This window comes from Fundulus heteroclitus, chromosome 8 (genome assembly GCF_011125445.2).
Source record: "Fundulus heteroclitus isolate FHET01 chromosome 8, MU-UCD_Fhet_4.1, whole genome shotgun sequence".
Taxonomy (NCBI): Eukaryota; Metazoa; Chordata; class Actinopteri; order Cyprinodontiformes; family Fundulidae; genus Fundulus; species Fundulus heteroclitus.
In genome coordinates this window covers 23,671,435-23,693,055 of record NC_046368.1, presented here as the reverse complement: position 1 = coordinate 23,693,055, position 21,621 = coordinate 23,671,435, and the positions used below count along the sequence as shown (strand labels likewise).

Below are 21,621 nucleotides of genomic sequence, written 5' to 3'. Positions count from 1 at the left end.
CTTTGTTGCAGCTGCTTGCTTTAACATTTTGTACCCTGGACTCACGCTGCTTGTTTTGCTCTTTTTGACTGGGTTTTGTGTCTCTTTGTTTTACATGTGTAACTGTTCTTTTGTTTTCCGACAACATGAGCACTCATACACTAGGTTTGGCATTCCTTTGGTTGTCTTTTCCGTTGTGTGTTTTATTTTGTTAATATTTGTAGGAGGCTTATTTATTTCGTTTTGTGTTCCCTCCTCCTTTTCCTACTTTGTCTTTTTTATGTTGGATTCTCGCCCCCCTCTTCTTCTTCTTCTTCTTCTTCCATGTTTTTCTTCCTTCCTCCTTTCCAAAATGGCTCCCTCTCACACTGGTAGCTTATGTCCCTGTTAACGTCCCCCCGTCAGCCCCCACCTGCCCCCCCAGCCTCATCCCTGCCCTCACCCTCTGCTGTTCCCAACGACCCCCAGTCTCCCAAGCAGCACAAGGAGCCCCTCTCCCACCGCCTCAACGACTTCATGGCCTCCAAACCCAAAATGCACTGCCTCCGGAGCCTGAGGCGAGGGGTAAGTGTGTGTCCAGCAAGCTTTGTGCATGTGTACTGTGTATGTGTGTGTGTGTGTGTATGTGTGTGTCCACACCTGTACCGTAGCTCTGCACCTGCAGCACTGTACGAGCAAAGCAATGTAAAAGTCGACCTATGTAAAAAAAAAAATTATAGGCATGAGGCCTAAAAGCGATCATCGCAACTGTACCTTGTAAAATATTCAAACCCGTCGAACTTTCCCGCATTTTAATGCATTACAACCTTAAAATTCAATGTATTTTATTAGAAGTTTTTGTAATAGACCAAGAAAAAACAGTCATAGATCATTTATTATTATTATTATCATCATAGCCGACAAAATATTTTTAATGATGCCCAAAAGGAATAGGCAGAAGCAAAAAGTTTACTTGTGCCTACCCCGTTTCCATATTAACAGTGGGTAACATATAATAGATACACACAGCTTATTTAAACCTACTCCTTCTCCAATACTCAATTAGCAGTCCTTCCACACATTAATGTTACAGGTAGTACAATTAAATTGAATTAAGTGGAAAAATAAATATCAATCCTTTATCAGGACACTCCAATTTTTAAAGCCCATCTTCCTTCCATTCATTTGTTTGTACTGAGTTTTAATTCTGAAGTTAAAAGACATTTTTTCCCCAAAGCACTCGCAAATGAAAATATAAAGGCTGTGATATTATTTTGTAATCAGCCGCTTTACTGTAATACCCCTGAACTTTGGCTGTTAGTTGGAAAACTTCGCCTTTAGCGTACCACCAACATGATGGACCCCATGATGTTGGTCATCCAGCTGAACAGAGCCGACGAGAAGATTAATGCAGATGTATCCTCTATCTCCTGATTCTCAATTATACCCCAACCCGTGTTGCCCAGTAGCATAAAATCCCTGTAAAACACTGGATGTGGTCGTTCAGGGTCGTGATGTGTGTGACCTGTGGAAAAAAGCTCAACGGGTTTGACTATATTTGCAAAGCACTGCAGTCCTAGATGGGAGAAAGTTAAAAAAACAACTTTTAAAATTGTATCAAAAGAGCTCAGGTGGAATAATTAGCCAAAGCAATCAGTCCAACAGGCCTCTCAGCTTCTCTCGTGCGGCGCTGCTCTTCTCTGCTTCACTTGCGTGCTTCTGTGGTGCATATTTATAACTCCACGTTACTCATCTGACTCACCGGCGGTCTCTTCATCTTGTCCCCCCCCCCCCCCTCCTTCCTCCCTTCACATTTCATATTAACTGTGCTCACAGTGACGGACCCTCTCACCTCCCCTTACCCTCCCCGACAGAAAAATGCAAAGCGCCTGCGCGGTTCCTGGCAGTGGCATGGAGACTGCAGTAGTTCCCCCCCCCCCCCCCCCCCATGTATGCTCTGGTCTCTACAGTCTATGTTGGAGACATTGTTGTTCTACTCTACTTTTTGACGCATGCGATGGGAAAGAAAGCACACAAAGACAGGGATCACGAGCTCGCGATAAGAAGCGGACAGGAGAGGGGGTTTAAAAAAGGCTGTTAGGTGGGCGGCTTTATCAGCACCAGCCCAGTGTCCTGGTTCATGTCATCACCAGTTCCTGTTCTACAGTACCAATACCAGTCGTAACGGAGAGACTGGGTGACAGTCACTGGGGAAGGTCACAGCGTACCTTCCTGTCATGCGACCCAACCCCCCCCCGCCCCGCCCACGTCGTATCCTCGACCTCAGGAACAGGCGGTCACTTTCAGTGTTCCTTCCGGGCAAACAATCGTCATGTTTTTGTTGCTCGTGTTCGCGATTGTAAAAAAAGGGCAGCGCGCACCCCGCCGGGAGAAACGCACACACGTACGAGTCGCCGCGATAAACATGGCGCCCGAAAACAACAGAAGAAGCACGGCGCAATACGGGCCGGTCTGCGGGTAACGCTGGGGAGGAAACGATGGCAGGGAGCGCAGAGAAGAGGGAAGCGTGTCAGGTTTTTTTGGCTCTGGACACATCTAGCAGGAAGCGCACGTTTTCTGAAAGCGGAAGTGCTGCAACAGCTCTCGAGAAGAGAGCGATTTTAAAAAAAAGGATCAGAGATAAAATAGCAGCCATTATTTTCTACCGTTGCAGACGATAAAGGGATCCAAGTTTGACCTTGCTTTGAGATTTCATAGCAGGCTGAAGGATTCTGGGGAGGCTAGGAGTGTTCAAAGTTGCTCATTTAGTTCTTATTTCTTTCAGTATGTAGTTTGATGCAGAGTTCAGGCAGCATTTTTATTATTATAGACCTGTTTGGGGGTAAAAATGGACTGCAAAGAAAATCCTAAAGAAGGCTGTAAACGAACGTTTGAAGGACGCCAGAGACCTTACCAACCTCAGTGTCAGAGGCAGTCTGCGCAGACATTCCCCAACAGCTACAGATGTCAGCGCACTTCCTGTTTGCACTTATGAGTCGCTTCAGTTTTTCTCAGAATCAGCTACTTTTTCAGATTGTCACCTTACAACTAAAATCAACACCTCGTTCTATTGAGATTTTCCATCATACGCCACTGTGATGTCCAAGAAAAACGGAGACTTTCTTTACATAGTGAAGTTTTTTTATATATATATATATATATATATATATATATATATATATATATATATATATATATATAAAAAAGCTAAAAACAAAAAGGTGTTTGTGTTCTGCAGCCCTGAGAGATATTTTGTAGAACCAGCTTTTGCTGAATTTACAGCCATCAACGTTTTCAAGTCTTCCCAGATTCTCAAATGAATTTAGGTCTGGACTTTGACTGGGCCATTCTGTAATGCATTGCAGCCGGGCTGTTTGTTTAGTAGGGGCTGCACGCCATTAGAAAACGGCACATTTACAATATAAGTGTTAAACATCATCTGAAAATCGAGTGGTTCTGAGGGGACAGAATGGGGAAAAAGTTAAAGGGGTATAAATACTTTCTCATAGTACGGATAGGATACCTCTCAGTAGGTAAGCCTAGCGATGGGAGGGTGTAGGTCCACGCAAAAGCTGCCTTAAACGTGGGGATCAATTATCATTTGTCAATCCATTCATCACTTTTGTGGGCTGCTACCTTGTACATGTCCCATTAATTTGAATGTTTAGATGAAATAAGTAATTCTCTTTTATTCGCAATGTCTGTCTGGCTGCATAGATTACCTCGAAGAAGCCTTTTTTTTTTTTAGAAAGATTGAATAAAGACAGATGCACTTTTAGAGCCTACTCCCAGTGCTGTTCAGTGTTTAAGCCTGTGTGATAGTCAACAAGAGCGGTTTTGTTCCTCTGCCTGCTTCCTGCAGGGAGAACACAGTGTTGCACTGGAGATCAAAGCGAACCGTGGAGGTGGATGATAGTTGTGCACGGTGGATGTGCGCCCCCTGCAGGAGAGCCTCCACATTAAGCTCCGTTGTCCGTCCGTCGTCGCTGCATGTGTGTTGTCATGGGAGTAGGAGGAGCAGGCTTCTGTGTTTGAGGAGCCGTCTTAAACAGCACAAGTCAGTATGAGATCCTGTTTTTGCCCTGACTTTGAGCTTTACTCTCTCCGACTGCCCACCACAGCAGCAGTCCCCGCGCTCGCTCATTTATCACAAAGAGCTCATGAAGAGGACTCTGGGTCAACCCACATATGCTTTCGAAGCAAGGCAGTATGTTGTAAGTGTGCGCGCGGGGTTTTTGTGGCGGGAGACAGTGAGTATCACGCCACGTTTATATATGTGTCTGCGGGGCAGTAGCCTCTTCGTCTGTGATGTGAGGATATACGGTTGGTCCCGATTTTAACGAGGCGAACCAACCTCACAGAGGAGGCTAGTGTCTGTGTCTGGCTCCGTGTTCATCACATGGCTGCGTGACGTGCTGGGATGGAGACGAATGGGCCGGGAGGACGGTGAGCTCATCCCTCATCACACGCTCTGCCTCCGCCAAAAAAAAAAAAAAGGGGTCAATTCACAAAGTGTCGCAAGCACCTGAGGATGTGGGAGATTGCGGGAGCGAGGACGTGCGGCTGCTGCCGTCCTGCTGGGGAATCACCACTGTGTGCTAAATAAACGTCCTGTGGAGATGCATGTTTGGACAAGGTGTTAGTCACACTTTGGATCTGTTGCTCGGCCCGCAGTGCCAAGAATTCACCCCTCCAGGGCTTTCTGTGTGCCTGTGTCCCATACTTCAGCGATGCTGTCTGTCTGCACAAACCACAATATATGTGTATATCTGTGTCTGTCTGCAGCTTAAAGTAAGCTTTAATGTAGATGGAACTTAGCACACTTTTCAGATTTTATTTATTACATGATGATTAGTTACATAAAAGTTTCAGGATTTAATGTCAAGCCATGAAGAATGCTAATTTCCACAGCTTTTTGTCCTTATTCTAGAAATTCATACAACTTATCCTGGCTTATTGTAGATTTGTTAGAAATAGGGCCGCTTACTGATGTCAGAAAACTTCCGTTTTACGTTTCCAGCGAGGCCATAATGTCTCTGGCTGCTCATATAATCCCAATTTGAGGAAAGAAATAGCAATACTGAGATACCTTTACTGATTCGTATTTATCGTGCTTATAAGAACTTTACAAGCAGTCATAGATAAAACTAAATATGACATTTTAAAGAAGCATTTGCATTGTTTTCCTGTCTTGTTGTGCTTACAAAAACAACTTCAGGGGTTTTTAAGAACTACAATTGCCCAAGTTTAAATTTCTCAGAGATTTTCTCTAATCCACAAAGTCAAAATTATACATACTGCCTGCAATACACACACAGAGCCTGAGGGATATTTGGATAAAGGTACCTTAGCAAGTTGTCGAACCAACATACCATCAACAGGTTTCAGGCGGTTATTCCGGTTATTTAAATACGCTTCTTGGTAGAATTGGTAGAATCCACTTTCTGGATCCAAGTTTGTGCCATGAAGAGGCACAGACCTTCATTAGGGCTGGGGCTAATTTTAGATGCCTACTACACCCAAGTTTAGCTGTGGATGTGAGAACAAGTTGAGAAATCTGAAGTCGTCCACTGACGGCGTCGTTACATTCATTTTGGGAAACTCACCCGTACCAATGACAGGGAAGCAGACCCTCAGTATGATGCTGCCACCACCATGCTTGGTGTTATTTGGTCTTTTCTTGAATTGTCCAAACGTACACTTTGTTACTCTGGCCAAGAACCCCAGTCACTGCTGGCGTTTTAATTGCCTACCCACTCAGTGAAAAATGACTGTTGAGCTTGAAAGTATTTGAAAGCATGGACTTCTTTGTAGTCCATGCTGATGTCAAACTCATTTAAATGGCCACGGTTACACTTGCCTTTCTGCACCTTCCAGTTTAAGATAGACCTGCACCTCGCTGGCTCCTGGATTCTTCCTAACTTTTAATTTTAGGTCAGATGAGTGAAAGTTGGACATGATTATTCTAACATGCCAAGGATCCCGAACACACATCAAAACCGGTTTTAGAATGACGAAGCTAACGAGTCTCTGGAACCTCAACCCTATCCATAATGTATAGACATCATTAAATGTTGGGTCTATACCTGGAAACCAAGCATTTTAAATAAGCGCTGGAGTTTCAGATAGTCATAAATGAAACTGCAATGATCACACCTTCATGGCTGCAGAGGCGTGTGGTTTATCTACAGCTTGGTAAGGGGCTCCTTTTTGAGATATTTTGGGAGTTGTATGTATAATTTTAGTCTTCGTGTCTAATGTTTACTTGATTAGATAAAATCCCCAGCTAATTTGAACTTGAGCATCCACGTTTTTTAATTCATTAAAGTACTTCGTTGCAGAATCTTTCCACCTTGGAAAAAAAAGAAAACTTTAAATCCATCTGGGAAAGCCTTAAAATAATGTAAGATTTATGGCCATGATGACTTCATTTGTAACCTTAGTCATAACGTGCACAACACACATTAGGGACATGCAGAAATCTCTTGGGGGGGGTGGGGGGGGGGGGGCGTGCCGTTGAGGTGAGGTTCCCAGGGGCCGTGTAGCGAGGACCAGAACAAGCCATTCCAGGTGGATGACTTGATTTATTGAGAGTGGAGCTCGTCAGTGGGCGAGCGTGTGAGCCTGTAACAGGATTACAAGTCATCTGCTCCAGCTCTACCAGCCAATGGTTGTTAACCAGCTCTCAGCTCTGTCCTGTTTGTTCAAAGCCCCACCATACCTGCTTAAAAAAAAAAAAAAACACTAAGCCAATCATATAGAAAAACACGTTCCTTTGGCCGGCCCCTTCCTTTCTGTTTTTGTTTGCTCGTTTATTTAAGTTTAGAATTATTCTCGTGTGTTATTTGATGACTTCCCCTCACCACAACTGGGAGTCTGAACATGTCCCTCCAGCCTGTCTGCATTCAGCGTCTGCCTCCACAGACCTGCTAATGTGAACTCTGGCTTTTGGCGCCCTCTGCTGCCCCCTCTGTGTCACAGCATCAGAAGTAAAAAGAAACCCCCTCACTCGCTGTTTACTTCTCTCTTCCCTGCGTTCGCATTCGTCTGTCATCACTTTAAGTTGATCTCATGCTCCATGCTGTAGGTGGGCTTCTTCTTCTTCTTCTCCCTCTCCCCCTCCCTGCTGGTTTACCTCTGCTGTTCCATTAATCCATCATGTCACGGATGTTAAACTTCACCACTTTGGAAAAGAGAGGAGGGGCTTCACAACCAGGAACAGTTTCTGAAAGCGCTTATTTATGGCACAATGGTGTTTTCTGTCAATCTAAACCCTTCAGCCAATTGGTGCTCTGCTCTCTTTCCCTCATGGTGAAGTCTGACACAATACAGCATCATTATTGTTATGAAATGATGAAGGTAAAACGTTTTTTTTTCTTTTTTTCTTTATTTTGGGAGGAGAAATGGCTGTAATGTTCCACTTGGTGCTGACTGTTATCTGTTGTCTCTTTCTCCCCTCCTGCTCCTCGTCATTTTTTTCTCCTGTCCCCTCCCATGAAGCTTTCTCTCAAGCTGGTAAGCATGACCGTATAACTGCACGTCCCCCTTTAGAGGCATGACCGAAGCACGCATGTCACCCCCCCCCCCCCGACCCAGTAACAACTTGTTCATAGCGTTTCCTTTGCCGTCATGTTTTGTTGTGCTTCGACTATGAGTTAACTGTGTGCTTAATTTGCCACGCGAACCTGAGAATTTTTTTATTTTTATGTCATCTGTGTGCTGTTCTGTTTGTTTTTTTTCGTTCACATTGTGGCTGTGTTCTCGTCCTGTCTCTCCCAAACGTGTGTCTCCCTCGGCGCAGATCACACTCAATTCCCACGTCCGGAGTCTCATTGAGGTGATCAGACTTACTCTATGTTTTTACCCGTTAGTCTGTGCTGTAACCGTGCCCCGTCTCGAGGAAATCGTCTCATCTTCATAACAAATACTAATCCGAGTGAAAGTAGAAGGCGCTGTCTCGTGTTCTCACACTGCATGCCGGTACTTTTTGTAGTACTTTGGGATTCTGCTCCGTGACGCTAACACCAGAAAACTGTCCGGCGTGCATGCTGACGAAGACGTTCCACTTGATTTCAGTATTCCTGTGAATGAGATGCTGTTTCTGGATGAAATAAAACAGTTTTTGGGGAATTACCTTTTCTTTGTCTTTATGTAAAACTTGGTTTTATCTTTGTATTCATTACACAGACACTGGAGTCTCTTGTCATATTCTCATTCCCAACTTCTTCCTCAGCGGGACGCTTTGTCTGCTGGCCTTTGTGTCACATCTTAACGCCTTCGACCAAATTATCAAACACTCACACCACTGATGGGGAGGTGAAGAAGTGGTGGAAGAATTAAAATACATCTTTTTTTTAATTACAACTACAAGCTTTAATTTATTTTATTGGACTTTTATGCCATAGAGCAACACAAGGTAGAGCATAGTTTTAAAGTGGAACTACAATTATACAGGATTCCCACGCCCTTTTTTTCCCCTTACAAATAAAAATCTTAAAAGTGTTCAGCCTTTTTAATCCAGCTGTTATGTGAAGGCCTGAGGACATTAGTGAACAAACAGCAATGTATAGTTCAGGGGATATTAGCATCTCATGTATCGTTTTCTCTCCATCATGTGAAAAAGGGAAGAATAGGGCACAACCGCACCCTTACAAAGACAGGAAGGCCAGCCTGAGTGGGCAGGAGCATTAATCTGAGCAGATATCAGATAAATAAATAGCACACTTTTCAGATTTTTATCTGGGAAAACATTTGAAACTATAATTCCTTTCCCTTGCACTTCTGGATAGTGAATTACTTTCTGTTGGTCCCTCACATAAAAGTTTGTCGTTGGAATATGACAAGTGAAAAGGTCCAAGTGCTATGGAAATGTTTTTGCTGCACTGTGCGCCCCAGAGCGTAGGAAATTATACATTGAAAGTCACAAATATGCTTTTAATGACTTCCCCTGTTTTTGCTGATGGGTCAAGTCTCACAATAGGAGCAGCTAATGGACAAAATGTACATTCGAGCTCGGCAAACTGAACTTCCTGGTCGAGGCAGCCGCGTTCTTAGTTTCTGTGCTGTCAGAAATGGCATGCGAAGCAAACGAGGGCCTTTTGTGTTAAAATGTGACACCAAGGAGTCAAGATGGAAGTGGAGAATTAAATTTATTTATTTATTTTTGGTTTTCGACAAGAAAACGTATTTCCCCCAAAAAATGTGACTTGTTCCTTGAGGCTGACTTGAAAAGGGAATGCAGTTTCTGTAACGTTTTGGGTTGTTTGATTTCACTCAGAGCAATCGGTCTAACATGTTGAGTCCGGATCAATCATTCAGTCCTAAAGAGAACTAATCACTAAATGTCTGTATCTATCCATCTATAGAATTAGCACATAGATTCAAACTAAATTTGATAGCATAGTATCTGCTGCACAACCTTAAGATTTGTGAGCTCTAATTGATGGCCTTGTCACCGATGAAGACGCACGATGTCCCTGCATGACGGCTGACAGATATTACGATGTTATGCTGCATGTCGGGTTAAGTGTTGCACGGTGACACGAGGAGAAACGGTAAGGTTCCCACGCTCACCTAGCTGCTGTGATTGACCTCCGGTGTGTAGGTAGCCCCAGCCGTGTCTGAGAGAAGAGGCCTTCACCTCTTCAGTCCACACAGGCAGCAGCGTTACTGAAGTCAGAGAACTGGAACACCAGGGCAAAAGATCAATACATGCACACAGCAGATTATCTGATCGGGAGATTATTAGGAGCTTCCTGATGTTTAATGAAATACAGACTGCCCCCATTGTAAAAAAAAAAAAAGATTGCAAAGAAGCATAATAAACCAATATGTCTTACAGAAACCAGGCTTTTTTAGGACCTTTGGCTAGTAATTATTGAAATCAACTACAGCGTCCTGCAGGTTACTGGCGTTATTGCCATTATTGGTTAGGATGTCATGCTGAAAGATAAAAAAAAAAAATAAATACTTATTTTGATTAGATTTATTCTGAGTAACAAAAACATACATCATTTATTATTTTTAGTTTTTACAAAATCAACCCACCTTTGCTTATAGGACAGAGTCTTATGACGCTTCAGGATTTTGGTCTGGTGGCTGAATCAAGGCTAGCGGTTGTTTTGACATATGGTAACCATTTTTGTGATGATTTTATCTGATCTATTTTGGATAATTATTCTGCTGAAAGGCCCCATTGATCACCATTTTTTAGTTTCTGGGTAGATTTCACCAGACGTTTAGGCTCTCCTGCTATTTCAAAGAGTTTATGGGGCCTTTCTACAACACTGACACAGTTCTCAGGGCCTTTAGATCCTCCTTCATACTGTACTTTACAGGTGGCAAAAAGGAGCTTTTTTTTATAAAATGTTTTCAATTCAATTCTTGAAACATGTCATCTCAAGGCACTTTCCATTGCCAAATTCAATCAGATTTATACAGATTGGTCTAAAACAATTCTATTCATCCTTCCTAAAAAAAAGTACTTATATCGTGAAAAGTTTAATTTTGTTTGTCACACAATTCAGAAAGGGAAACTTGTAACGTTATATAGTTTCATTACACATAGAGTGAAATATATCAAGCATTTATTTTCTTATAATTTTGCTCATTGTGGCTTACAGATACTGAAAAGCCAAACTTTTGTGTCACAGAAGATTCAAATATCACAGAATACAGAATATTTTAAACAGGCTGACTGTGATCCAAAAAAAAAAAAAAAAAAAGCCCAACATGTAATTGAACTAAATTTCCCATTGGTTGATATAGTTTAATTTTTTTTAATATTTTTCCCACGCCACATATTGTAGATTGTAAAACATCCCCCAGGAAATAAACCCGTCCAGGACGGTTTGACACAATCCTCAGCAGTGCGAAATACAGACGGGAAGCAATCAAACCACCTTTTTTTTCCACTCCCTTAACCTCCGTCGGGAACATTCAGTCCTGTCAGGGAGCAATCACACCGCTTCAAACCCACCAGGCAACTCGCACAGCATGCTGGCTGTAACAGGATTCAGGAACAGCTTTATTACATCTCAGGCACCTTCGCAGAGAGTGCTAGACTAGACGTGGCGACTGAACAGGTGAAAGGCCTCAAGCCTTTCCAGACAAACGTCATCTTTAGTTTGCAGTGTGTTAACGAGCGGCTGCAGTATCTCCTTTCACTGAGCTGCGTACCAGTAGCAGAACTAAAATCGGTATTTATTACAGCTGCTGTCTTACTTGGTGTTTGGTAAATGGAAATACTGCATCTAACTAGACAAAGTTACTCTGGAAACATCAGATCAGCAATTAAATACAGCCAGTGCTGCTTGTTTCTTACAGATCTTATGTACCCCCTTCTCTTGTTGTCTCCTTTTCTCGGCCTCTTCTTCTCTCTTAGGGTTCTGGACCAGAGGACTTCAGTCATCTGCCACCCGAGCAGAGGAGGAAGAAGCTGCAGGGCAAGATTGATGACCTGAATAAAGACATTCAGAAAGAGATGGACCAGAGGTATTTTTTCCTCACCTAAAAAAACAACAAAAAACATCCTTGGTTGGAATAACTCTCAGCCGTGCAACAGTGACTTCAATTTGCTCCCTTCTTCCCAGGGATGCACTAACCAAGATGAAAGACGTGTATGTGAAGAACCCCCAGATGGGAGACCCAGCCAGCGTGGACCCCCGGCTGGCAGAAATAGGCCAAAACATCGAGAAGCTCCAGGCGGAAGCGCAGAAGTTTGAGGTTGGTCCAGAGCCAGATGCTCCCCCTGACTCTCCTGAATGTTGATGTTGGACGGAGCAGCGACGTTTGTAAATCCAGAGGAGTTAATGATGAGGCGCTCAGAAGTGCATCTAATGCTGGGTTAGGTCCAAAGAGGCTTGCCGCCGGTCCATATTAGGACAAGATGCTGGTGCAGATGGAGGGGTCGGCAACATGTTCCTGCCTTGTTTGTAAAAAGGGTTGTCATACTCTGGGTTGCATAAATGCCGCGCCTTGCAAGAGGATTCATACCCCTCAAGTGTTTCAGCCTTTGTCACGGTGCAAACGGGACCTTTACTACTTTTTGGGAGGCTTATGGAACAAACCAACACACAGCAACTGTGAAACAGAGAGAATTAGCACAGTGCTATCCAAAAATTTTACAAATGTATACCTGAAAAATGTGGCACACATTTTTACACAGCACCCTTGAGTCAGTACAGCTGTATGTCTTTTGGGGTGTTTCTCTACCACCAATTTTTTTTTTTTTTTACATCCAGGAATTTGCTTCATGTTGGTAAAATATTTCAAGAACAGAAAGCATCCATGTTTAAAACGCAAAACTCGAAGCCGTCTTCACAAAACATATAGTCATAAATCTGAGCTCCTTCTGGTCGCGACCATATCCGGCAATATCCCGCTCAGCTTTAAGCTTTCAAAAACAAGCCGGCCATGCCAGACAACAGGATGTGTTGAGGCATAAAATCCTCATTGTGACTCTCCCCGTAATGTTCTTTCCAAAACAATAATGGCGGACTAACTGAGTGTAGCAATCTTGTAGTTGGCTCTGACTTGATCTAAAGCCCTTTATTGTAGTTAAAGCTGAATGTTCAGGGTCTTCTCCCTGCTGGGAAGGTCCACCTCCCACCATGTCCCGAGTCTTTTGGTTTCTCTGACAGGTTTTTCTCCTGGATTAACCTGGATTTAGCTTAATCTATTTTCCCATCATCTGGCGTACCACATTTTTCACACCATGAGGCGCACCCGATTATAAGGCACTTTAACTATTCTTCCCAAGTGTGTAATATCACTCCGCTTACACACATACTACCTGAGAGACACATACTATCCGTCCATGTTGGGAAGACAGGGTAGATGGTCTACACCGCCCTGTTTCTAACATAAATAAACGTAACTCTGATACTGAATTAACTTACTTGATTTATTGTTACTCGCACATACTCCTGGCTTTCTTACAAGAATGCACTTCTGGTTTCGACATTACAGTCAGGCAGTCTTGTAGACAGCTCAGGAAACCGATCAGGTGGTGACACAGTGTACCGTAATGCTCCGAATATCCATTGAGTGGAGCGGCTTTGTTGCTAACCAGAGTCGTACTTACACATTTTGGCAAATTTTTGAGCGCATTGTACCACATAAAATTGGTCAGTAAGCACAACTTTAATCCGATATAAGGCGCACCATCAATTTTTGAGATTTTAAGTGCGTAAAAATATGCCCCCTCCTGGTTCCCACTGTAACAACTCCTCAGCACCACCCTTTTTACAGTGGGGGCGATGTGTTCAGGGTCATCTGTAGCGTTAGTTTTCTGACACGTATACAGTGGAGATTAAATTAAAAAGAGCCGCATTGTAGTAAGGGCTTCTGAAGTCTTGAGTAACGGGGTCTAATTACAAACGCATGCCACACTTTTCAGTTTGCTATTTGTAAAAGAAAAGGGAAAACCATGTACTGTTTTTCTCCCACCTCACTGTTGTGCTCTGCTCTGTTTGGTTCTCTGAAATGAAAGCCTGTACGTGTGCGCGGCACCGTGTGATAAGAGCTGCGCGTGTTTCAGGGCTGGTTAGCGGAAGTGGAGGAGAGGATGCCCTCTAAGAGCGACACGCACCGTAGAAGTGGGTTTTACGAGGCCCAGAGCACCCCGGCGGTGAGCAACAACTGTGCACAGGACAGAGAGAGGTATGGTATACTCAGGCAAACAGCAGTCCTGGGAACACTGAACTCAGCTGTTTGCAAACCTCATTGTTTCGGATGCAAACTGCATATGTTTTCACTGTATGTTTAATGTGTGTGTTGGCCCCTGAGCAGCCCGGATGGCAGCTACACAGAGGAGCCGAATTCAGAAACTCAGGTCAAAGCCAACGTCAACCCCAACACCATCCCCACCACCATGCCGGACTTTGATGAGGAATTCGACGATGACGACCCCCTGCCTACTATCGGCACCTGCAAAGCCCTGTACCCCTTTGAAGGTAAGTGGCCGCTGTGTAAGTGGGAGATGTCCGATGAGCGTCAACACCTAACCGTTAGCGGTTAGCCGCTGTACAACGCCAGTCTTTATGCGGACGTCGTCTCAGCCTGAAGGAGGAGGGCAAGTGTGATTCCTTGGCTAGAGGAGGCGTAAGGTGTGATGTGTCTGTGCAAATGTTTGGAGGAGGAATGTGAATAAAAAAGGACGACGATTCACTCTTCCTGAGCTGTTTGGGTACCACTGTCAGTGAAAGGCAGACTTCCTGTTAAAAGATGTGTTAAACTATTCAGAAGAGCCAAGGAGAAGCTTTTAGTCATCCGCAACAGAAGAAAAACGCTGGTGCCATTTGTAGTTAGGCTGGAGCCAGAACAGATGACATAGAGAAGGACTTATGCAGTGCTTTTACTTTGACAACACACCTTTACTTGGTTTTTAAATGTTTCCAACCATTTCCAACCTATTCAAGATGCTAATTTTGATTAGTCGGGTCAAAGCGTACGAGCAGTAAATCTCTTTTTTTTCCTCTTTTGTTGAAAGTCTGACGGCATTTAAAAGGCATACCGTAAACTTCAAAGCTCAACTTTCTCCATCAAAAAAGATGGATCTGTGAACGTTCGCAGAGCTTCAGGAATGTGGCGCTGACGTTAGCTAAATTAGCTCTGACAAGCTTCGCCTTGCATGGCTGAGCAGGAAGATGTCGGGCCGTTTTTTTATTGCAAGCTGCTGCCAGTTTTGTTTCCATCTTATCTCGTGCACACCGAGAGGAATTTCTGTGGACTTGTCGGGCTAATTAATCCTGGTTTATGGCCGTCTTCTCAACTAAACTAAAGGTTCACCGTTGCTTCCGTTTTTTTTTTTTTTTGTTTGTTTTTTTTTGTTTTTTTTACTGCAAATCCGATTTCCAAAGAAAGTATTCAGAATCTGTTTTGAGGTTCGGGGGGGAATCGATCCCGCTAAACAGCGGCGCTTAAAAGGAGCTACATTTCCCTGAATTCTGGTTCCTTTCCCTCCTTGTGCAGGTCACAACGAGGGCACCATCGCTGTGGCCGAGGGCGAGCTTCTGTACGTCATAGAAGAGGACAAAGGCGACGGGTGGACACGGGTTCGGAGGAAGGAAGATGAAGAAGGCTATGTCCCAACGTCCTACATCGAGGTCAATTTGGAACCAAATGCCAAAGGTGCTATGACGTACATTTAACTCAGCAAGTTCACCCTATGACAGGTTTTTTGTTACTTTAGTCAGTGCGTTTCCGTTCACGTGCTAAAACGGCCGGGTCGAAGGGTAGAGAATGTCATCTGTCGCTTGGAAAGATGCACTTCCTGTCTCTCTAGGGGGCAAGGACCAATCAGATTTGTCCGCTGTGCCTCGTGACAGTCGTCGCAGCGAAAGTGTGCAAAGCGTTTGGTTTATGTTGGTGAAATGATGAGCAGGTGGAAAAAGTGTGTGAAGACTGAGGACAGACTCACAGCACTACGTTTTTCACTGCGCCGCCACCTAGTGGTCACACAACATGAGTCGCAGCACCTTCAAAGCTTTGGGACAAATCAGCTACAGACAATGATCACCGAGACATTTCAGACGCGTCCTCTTGATTACGCTTTCATCAGCATCTTAAATGTCCGGTTATGGAGATGGACTTGAACTGACATAATGTTAATCAAGGGTCTGATCCACAACCTCAAAGAAAGTCTAAATCATATATTTTTTTTTTTTTTTTTTTGGGGTTTTGTGTTACTTTTTGCACCTAAAAGACAAATATGCTCGATGTGCAATCCTACTAAATGCTGTTTAGACCTGCTGTATTGATATTATGCCTTCAGTTATTTTTGTAGGCTGACTAGAGATAGAAAGAAGAGAAAATCAACTCTAAAATGTTGCATGCTTTCGACATTAGAGATGCTACCGCATCAGTAATTGTGAAACCAACTGTTGTTCCCTACGAGGGTTGCTTTTCTAAGAATATTTATCGAGTTTACAGCAAACCCTTTCTTTTAAATTGCTCTTTTTCCACCCTTTTCGACTCACTTTTTGATAACGTTGTCGTTGGCCTGCTCTGGATCTGTTTTCCAGGCCACTGGTAAAAGGCATAGAGGAAAGAGAAATAAGCGGCTCTGAGCTCTACGGTGAGACTGGGCTGAGATTGTGGCTCTTTAGAGCTCTGTGGCGTCTTGCATGGGTCTTCTAGCAACACCCTCTGTCATTCCACTTCACTGCCACGAAATACTGAGGGCTACAAGACAGACGGACTGTTTCTGACATTAGTACAAGGGCCTCAGTTTGGCTTTAGGCGGCATCAGAGGGTTTGTTACGGGGGAAAGCATGGAGTGCCACTTTACCTGAGTTTAAATACAGCAGTACTCCTTTTTTTTTTTTTTTTTTTTTTTTTTACCAGAGAGTATTAGAAGTGTGTTGCATGCTGCAGCATCTGTCAGTGTTGGGTCATGGCTTTGATTTTAGCACGTTGTGACCGAGCTGCTCTCTAACATGAATTCGTGCCAGATAACAGCTAGGTAGGCTGAAAGGGTTAGAGCTTTCTGAATATACCTTCGGTGGATCAACCAACGTACAGTGCCTCGTTAAATCAATCGTACCTCTTCAACCTTTCTCGCATTTTATCACGTTACCACCTGAAACTTTAAACACAGAAATCTGAAACGTGCGGCTTACATTTATATACAGCCCCTCTAATTAGTTTCAAGCGTTTTGGGGTAGGTCTATCAACATTTTATGCCACTCTTCTTTGCAAAATAGCTTGAATTTAGGTCTGTACTTTGACTGGGCCATCGTAACACATGGCTGTGGTTTGATTTAAACCAGTCCATTCTAGCTCCGCCTGTATGTTCACTGCTCATTGTCCTGAGCAGTGAAGGCAAATGCTTGGATTTTATTTAAGGGTACTGGAGGAAATTTCTCAATTATGCACAATAATGCTTTAAAATCTCAACAAAATGCACGACTGTTCTGAAGAGGTATGAATAATTTCGCTAGGCACTATGCATTAAACAATACGGTTTCTTCAGGTTTCACATATTCCATAAACCCCTCTGTCCATGTTCAAGTATTAGGGCTTTTCTTGGGTTTTCTTTAAGACTAACTTTTTCCTTTTTTTTGTCATTTTTTTGTTTTGTTTGTTTCTTTGTTTGTTTGTGTGTATTCTCCTTTCAAAATGCAGATTCCTAAAAGCGAGAGGCTGGCTGAGGAATGGCAGGGCAAGCAGCCTCGGAGAAAACCCGCCGTGTGAAAAAAAGCGAAAGCCGGGCTGAATCTTAAAAAAAAAAAAAATATCTAAGAGAGAGCGATGGATGATAAGAAGGCCGCTGAAATTCACAAACATTTTGACAAAAAGGAAAGAAAAAAAAGAAAAAAAAAGATCAGCGGCGTCGAGATTTCTCCGCTGAACAGAAATCAGTTTTAACTCTCATAACCTTGTCCACGTTTAACTCCCCACTCAGGTGACAGCACACAATTTGCTCCTTGTTGTTTTACAGCAGAGCTCTGCTTCATAATGTCACTAACTCTGCTTGCGGCCATGAAGAGGCTTTTTGGCATCCTCGCTCCATTTGCCCTCGCTGCCCCCTTACGCGTAAGGCTCTGTTTGTTTCTCCTTCCTACCCCTGGTCCTTGTGAGGCTCACCGGTTTGGGAGAGCGTGTGGTCAGAAACGGGAACGGGCCAACGGCCGGGAAGAAGGATCATCCCCGTCTCATCTGTGAGAACATCACCTTCACCCTTCACTCTTGAGAGAAACAGATAAAAAAATAAAAAAAGTCAGCTGGCTGTTTGCAGGTTGTCATCCAAGCCGAAGCAGAAGGAATCGTCTTTGCTGTTCGTCTCTCTGCTTTGTTTGTGTGTTTGTGTCGCACAATGTTCAGGGTTTCTCCCACTCGCCGTCACGGCCAGATATCCGGGGTCGGCTGGGAATCCATTTCCTCCCATCACTCTCATCCACATGGCATTCTTGTCCTGTCCCTGGTGTCTGCTCCTCTCTCTGACCACACCCTTTCCCCTGGTCTCCCTCCTGCCCCCTCTGGCAGCTCAGGCTACCTGTCCCACGGCTGCTTCGAGGCTCCCCGCCCCCCCTATTGTTTTTTTGTTTGTTTTTTTTCTCTCAATTTGCAACGGCTCGGGGGTGTGTGGTGTGGTGCATGCTTGCCCTGTCCTCCTCCTCGCCCCCCCCTCTGCTGGCGGCTCCGTCCTGCTGCTGCTGCTGCCTCGAGCCTTTCTGTTCAGTTAACCCTCATTGCCTGGTCACACTGTTTGAATTAACCTGAATGCTACTGTTTGGGTTCAGTGCCTGTGGTTTAAAAAAAAAAAAAGAAAAAGAAAGAAAAAAAATGTCTTTTATATTTATGTACATTTCTTTTCTGTTGTTTGTTTAGAAAGCATGTTTTTTTTTTTTTAACCGCAAATAGGTGATCTTTCTCTCCTCCTTCTCCCAGCGCTCCAAAGTGTAATCGCAGACGAGGACGTTAGGAAGCCATAATGTTGTTTTCTGGCCGATCTCACCCGTAGATCGGCCACAGACGTCTTTTGCATTTCTTTTACTGTTTGTTTGTAAAATTTGATGCGACTTGTGGCTAGTTTACAGTTCAATACCCTGTGGGAAGTGTCTCCGCTCGGTTTAGGCGACCCGATTAAAAACTGTTTCTACTGTATGTGAAAATGTGCTAAGATGAACATTTTCCTGAGACTGAAGTGTGACAATGTGCAGATCAGCGCCTGATTTGAGCCTTAACCTGGGTGGGACGAAAGAGATGTGATCAAATTTATATATATATATATATATATATATATATATATATATATATATATATATATATATATATATATATATATATCAGGATGAAACTGTCTGTAGGCATGGGTCAGATTACTGGTATCGAGGAATGCCACGGCTTTCAGACCGCATTATTTCTACGATTCAAGGTCCATTTAACTGGTGTTCTCTCGGGGGAATAATGAGCATACAGCTGACTCAGCGAATGCTGATGCGTTTGTCCTCACGTGACGGAAAAGATCAACTCGACTGTTTGCGCTCACATAAAAACAGTAACAAGAAAGGGTCCCAGAAGCTGAATACACACTGTCACGCTGCTTCCTAGCTCAGCTTGCATGCTGACATATTAAAAATAAAAAAAAAACACATTATGTGGGGCTAAGCATGGGGGAAAGGAGAGATTTTATGAAACATCTAGCCTTGTTACTACTTTGCGTCGCTTTTGACATCCGCAGTAAGGGGATGCCAGATTGTCGTTTTCCTACTGCGTCGTGTCTTCGTGCTCCATTGAAATGAAAGCCAGACGCCTAATAGTGTGGTAGGGGCTTTATAGGAACAAAAAATAAAAGCTGGTAGACCACTTGGTGCATCTTTGTGCTAACACCTTGATACCGTAGTGTTTTAACTCATGGTTACCATACTGTAAAAAAACTCCTACTGGCCCATGCCTAACTCTCAGACTGGAAGACTACACCTCTTTCCTCACATGCAACGGCACATAGTATACAAGATTTTAACTTTGTTTTAAAAATGATGTTCTTTGAGATGCTGTTTTTCCCCTCCTTTTCTTTTGTTGGAATATTCTGTTACTCATCCCGCCTAGAGGGGACTCCTCGAACAACGGACAAGACACAATATCACTGCAGTGCGTTGTGTTCAGTGTCCATCTAGCACAGATTTTCATAAACGCTTCCCGTGTGGAGGAGTGGTGAATACGAAGGCGATGGTCACTTTTGATTGAGGGAATGACGAAATTATGATTTTTTTTTTGTTTTTGTTTTTTTGTCCTCTCATCTCATGTCAAGATTTTCTGGCTTTGATTTTTGTGATTAATGTCGAGAGTGAAGCGGCAGATTTACGGCAGCGATCTTCTTCACCACAAATCTTTTAGCCCTCAGAATCACCTGCCTGTACAGAGGATGTGACATGATGGAAATAGAGAGTATTTATGACTTTATTAAAAAGAAGAAGATAAAAAAAGTTTTAAAAGGAAAACATCTATTTCAGCTATGGACAGTCTGACCACGGATTATTTGCTTTGACTAGTAGGAGTCCTATTCCTTTATGAGACCTACCAAATGGTGTGTTTTTGCACTTTTTCATTTCTGTTCCATTTGGTGGCCCATGCTTGTTGTTTTTTTGGAGCACTGAATACTTTGTACTGTGTTTAATTTCATGTGCCAATTAAATATGCCAGAAAACGAGAAACGAGGTGCTTGTTTTTTCATTCCCTTGGCAAGTCGGAACACGATCGCGAGTCATTGCGGCACTAATACGCTTCTGCAAATATCTGTTTATCTGCGTGTGACAACGCTTCACTGTGTTCTCATGAAGACTTATGATGAACTAAAAGGAGCACACAAAGATCAGGTAAACCACAAATTGTCCTCATGTTAAGCTGCACTTACAAAATTAAGGCAATTCAGCAATGACATTTAATTAATAAATTAGCCTAGGCATAGGTTTATGAATTTATTTATAGACAATGTTTAAATATTATTTCAACAAAACTATTAAAATATTGTGATGTTTTTCATAAAGTGTGTTATAATTACAGAGGAATTTGGCTTGATAAGAGTTTTCAGGGACTTACCTAAGATGATAAAACCGTGGCTGCAGTTCACGGGGTGACCAGCAGGGGGGAGACATGTTCCATCCAAAACTCCAAACTTTTAACAACTTGGGAACGAGTTTTGAAAAAGTACACGTTGTTCCTCCAAGCTGTGTTTGAGAGAATGACGTTATATCTTTGGAAAGGCTTATAAAAACACCTTTGGACCTGAAATGAAAAAGCGTAAGAATCTGATGTGACCAGTTGTTACAGCAGTTTCTGCTAATTGTCACATGGTTGTTTTGTAACAAAAAAATAAGTTACCTAATGCTATATTATGCTATTAGGGATTCAAATTGCTCTGAACTTTACCACGCACTATTTTATGCAACACATCATTTTATAAAAACATAAATAGTGTTTTTTTTTTTGTTTTGTTTTGGTTGTTACCGAGCTAAAGCTCCTGCACACTAATGAAGACAGATTCTGCACAACATACGACCCCCCTACAACACTAAGATGGCCTCATTGGAGCCTTTGCAGCCTGAAACCCGACAGAAGTGGTTCAGAGTGGCTCAAAAACAAAACAACACAAAAAAATCGCTTCAGTGAATCCTCTGGGGCAAAACGATCTTCCCTCTCAAACATGATCCAGAACTACTTCCACTCTGTACTCCTAATTGGTGTTTTTGGCAGGGACAGCCTGCTCATCAATTCACGTTATTTGCAGGCGTTGGCTTAGAATAGCTTTTCATCAGCGCTCCGCGGGCCAGCTTGATTAAAAGACCCTGTTTAAACTTTATCAATACGGCTTGAAATTTCGGTGAGATCATTTATGCTTCAGAGCTGCGCTTTGTTTCAGGGGCCGCTGAAAGAGAACCAAATCAGATAAACCCACAAACATGGGGATAGTTCCACAAAACATCCCAGCAACAGGCAAATCTGTGCTGCTTCCATTCAGACAGCATCTTTTTTGTTTAAGTCTCCACTGTTTCTTTTGCATGTTTTTTAATGGTTAACCATGGTGTAGAGAAATTGATGAGAAAGACTTGACCCCACAGTCACCTCTCCGTCTTTGTCTGAGCAGACAGTGCAGATGTATAGCTGAAGGCCTCTGGTAAAGTTACCGCCTGGGTTAAGGAGGTCTGTGGAGTCACGCCT

General features: G+C 43.2%; 1 protein-coding gene across 1 annotated transcript in view; it reads left to right on the top strand.

Annotated features, from left to right (window-relative positions):
- The window catches only part of LOC105928745 (formin-binding protein 1), a gene marked incomplete in the record, with an annotated part of 53,111 nt that extends 32,994 nt beyond the window's left edge, over positions 1-20,117 (top strand). The window contains 6 exon segments of the mRNA XM_036140386.1: positions 7,760-7,795; positions 11,342-11,451; positions 11,550-11,682; positions 13,499-13,620; positions 13,750-13,913; positions 14,932-20,117. Coding sequence (XP_035996279.1) covers positions 7,760-7,795; positions 11,342-11,451; positions 11,550-11,682; positions 13,499-13,620; positions 13,750-13,913; positions 14,932-15,110 — 744 coding nt within the window.
- Positions 20,118-21,621: the final 1,504 nt, after the last annotated feature.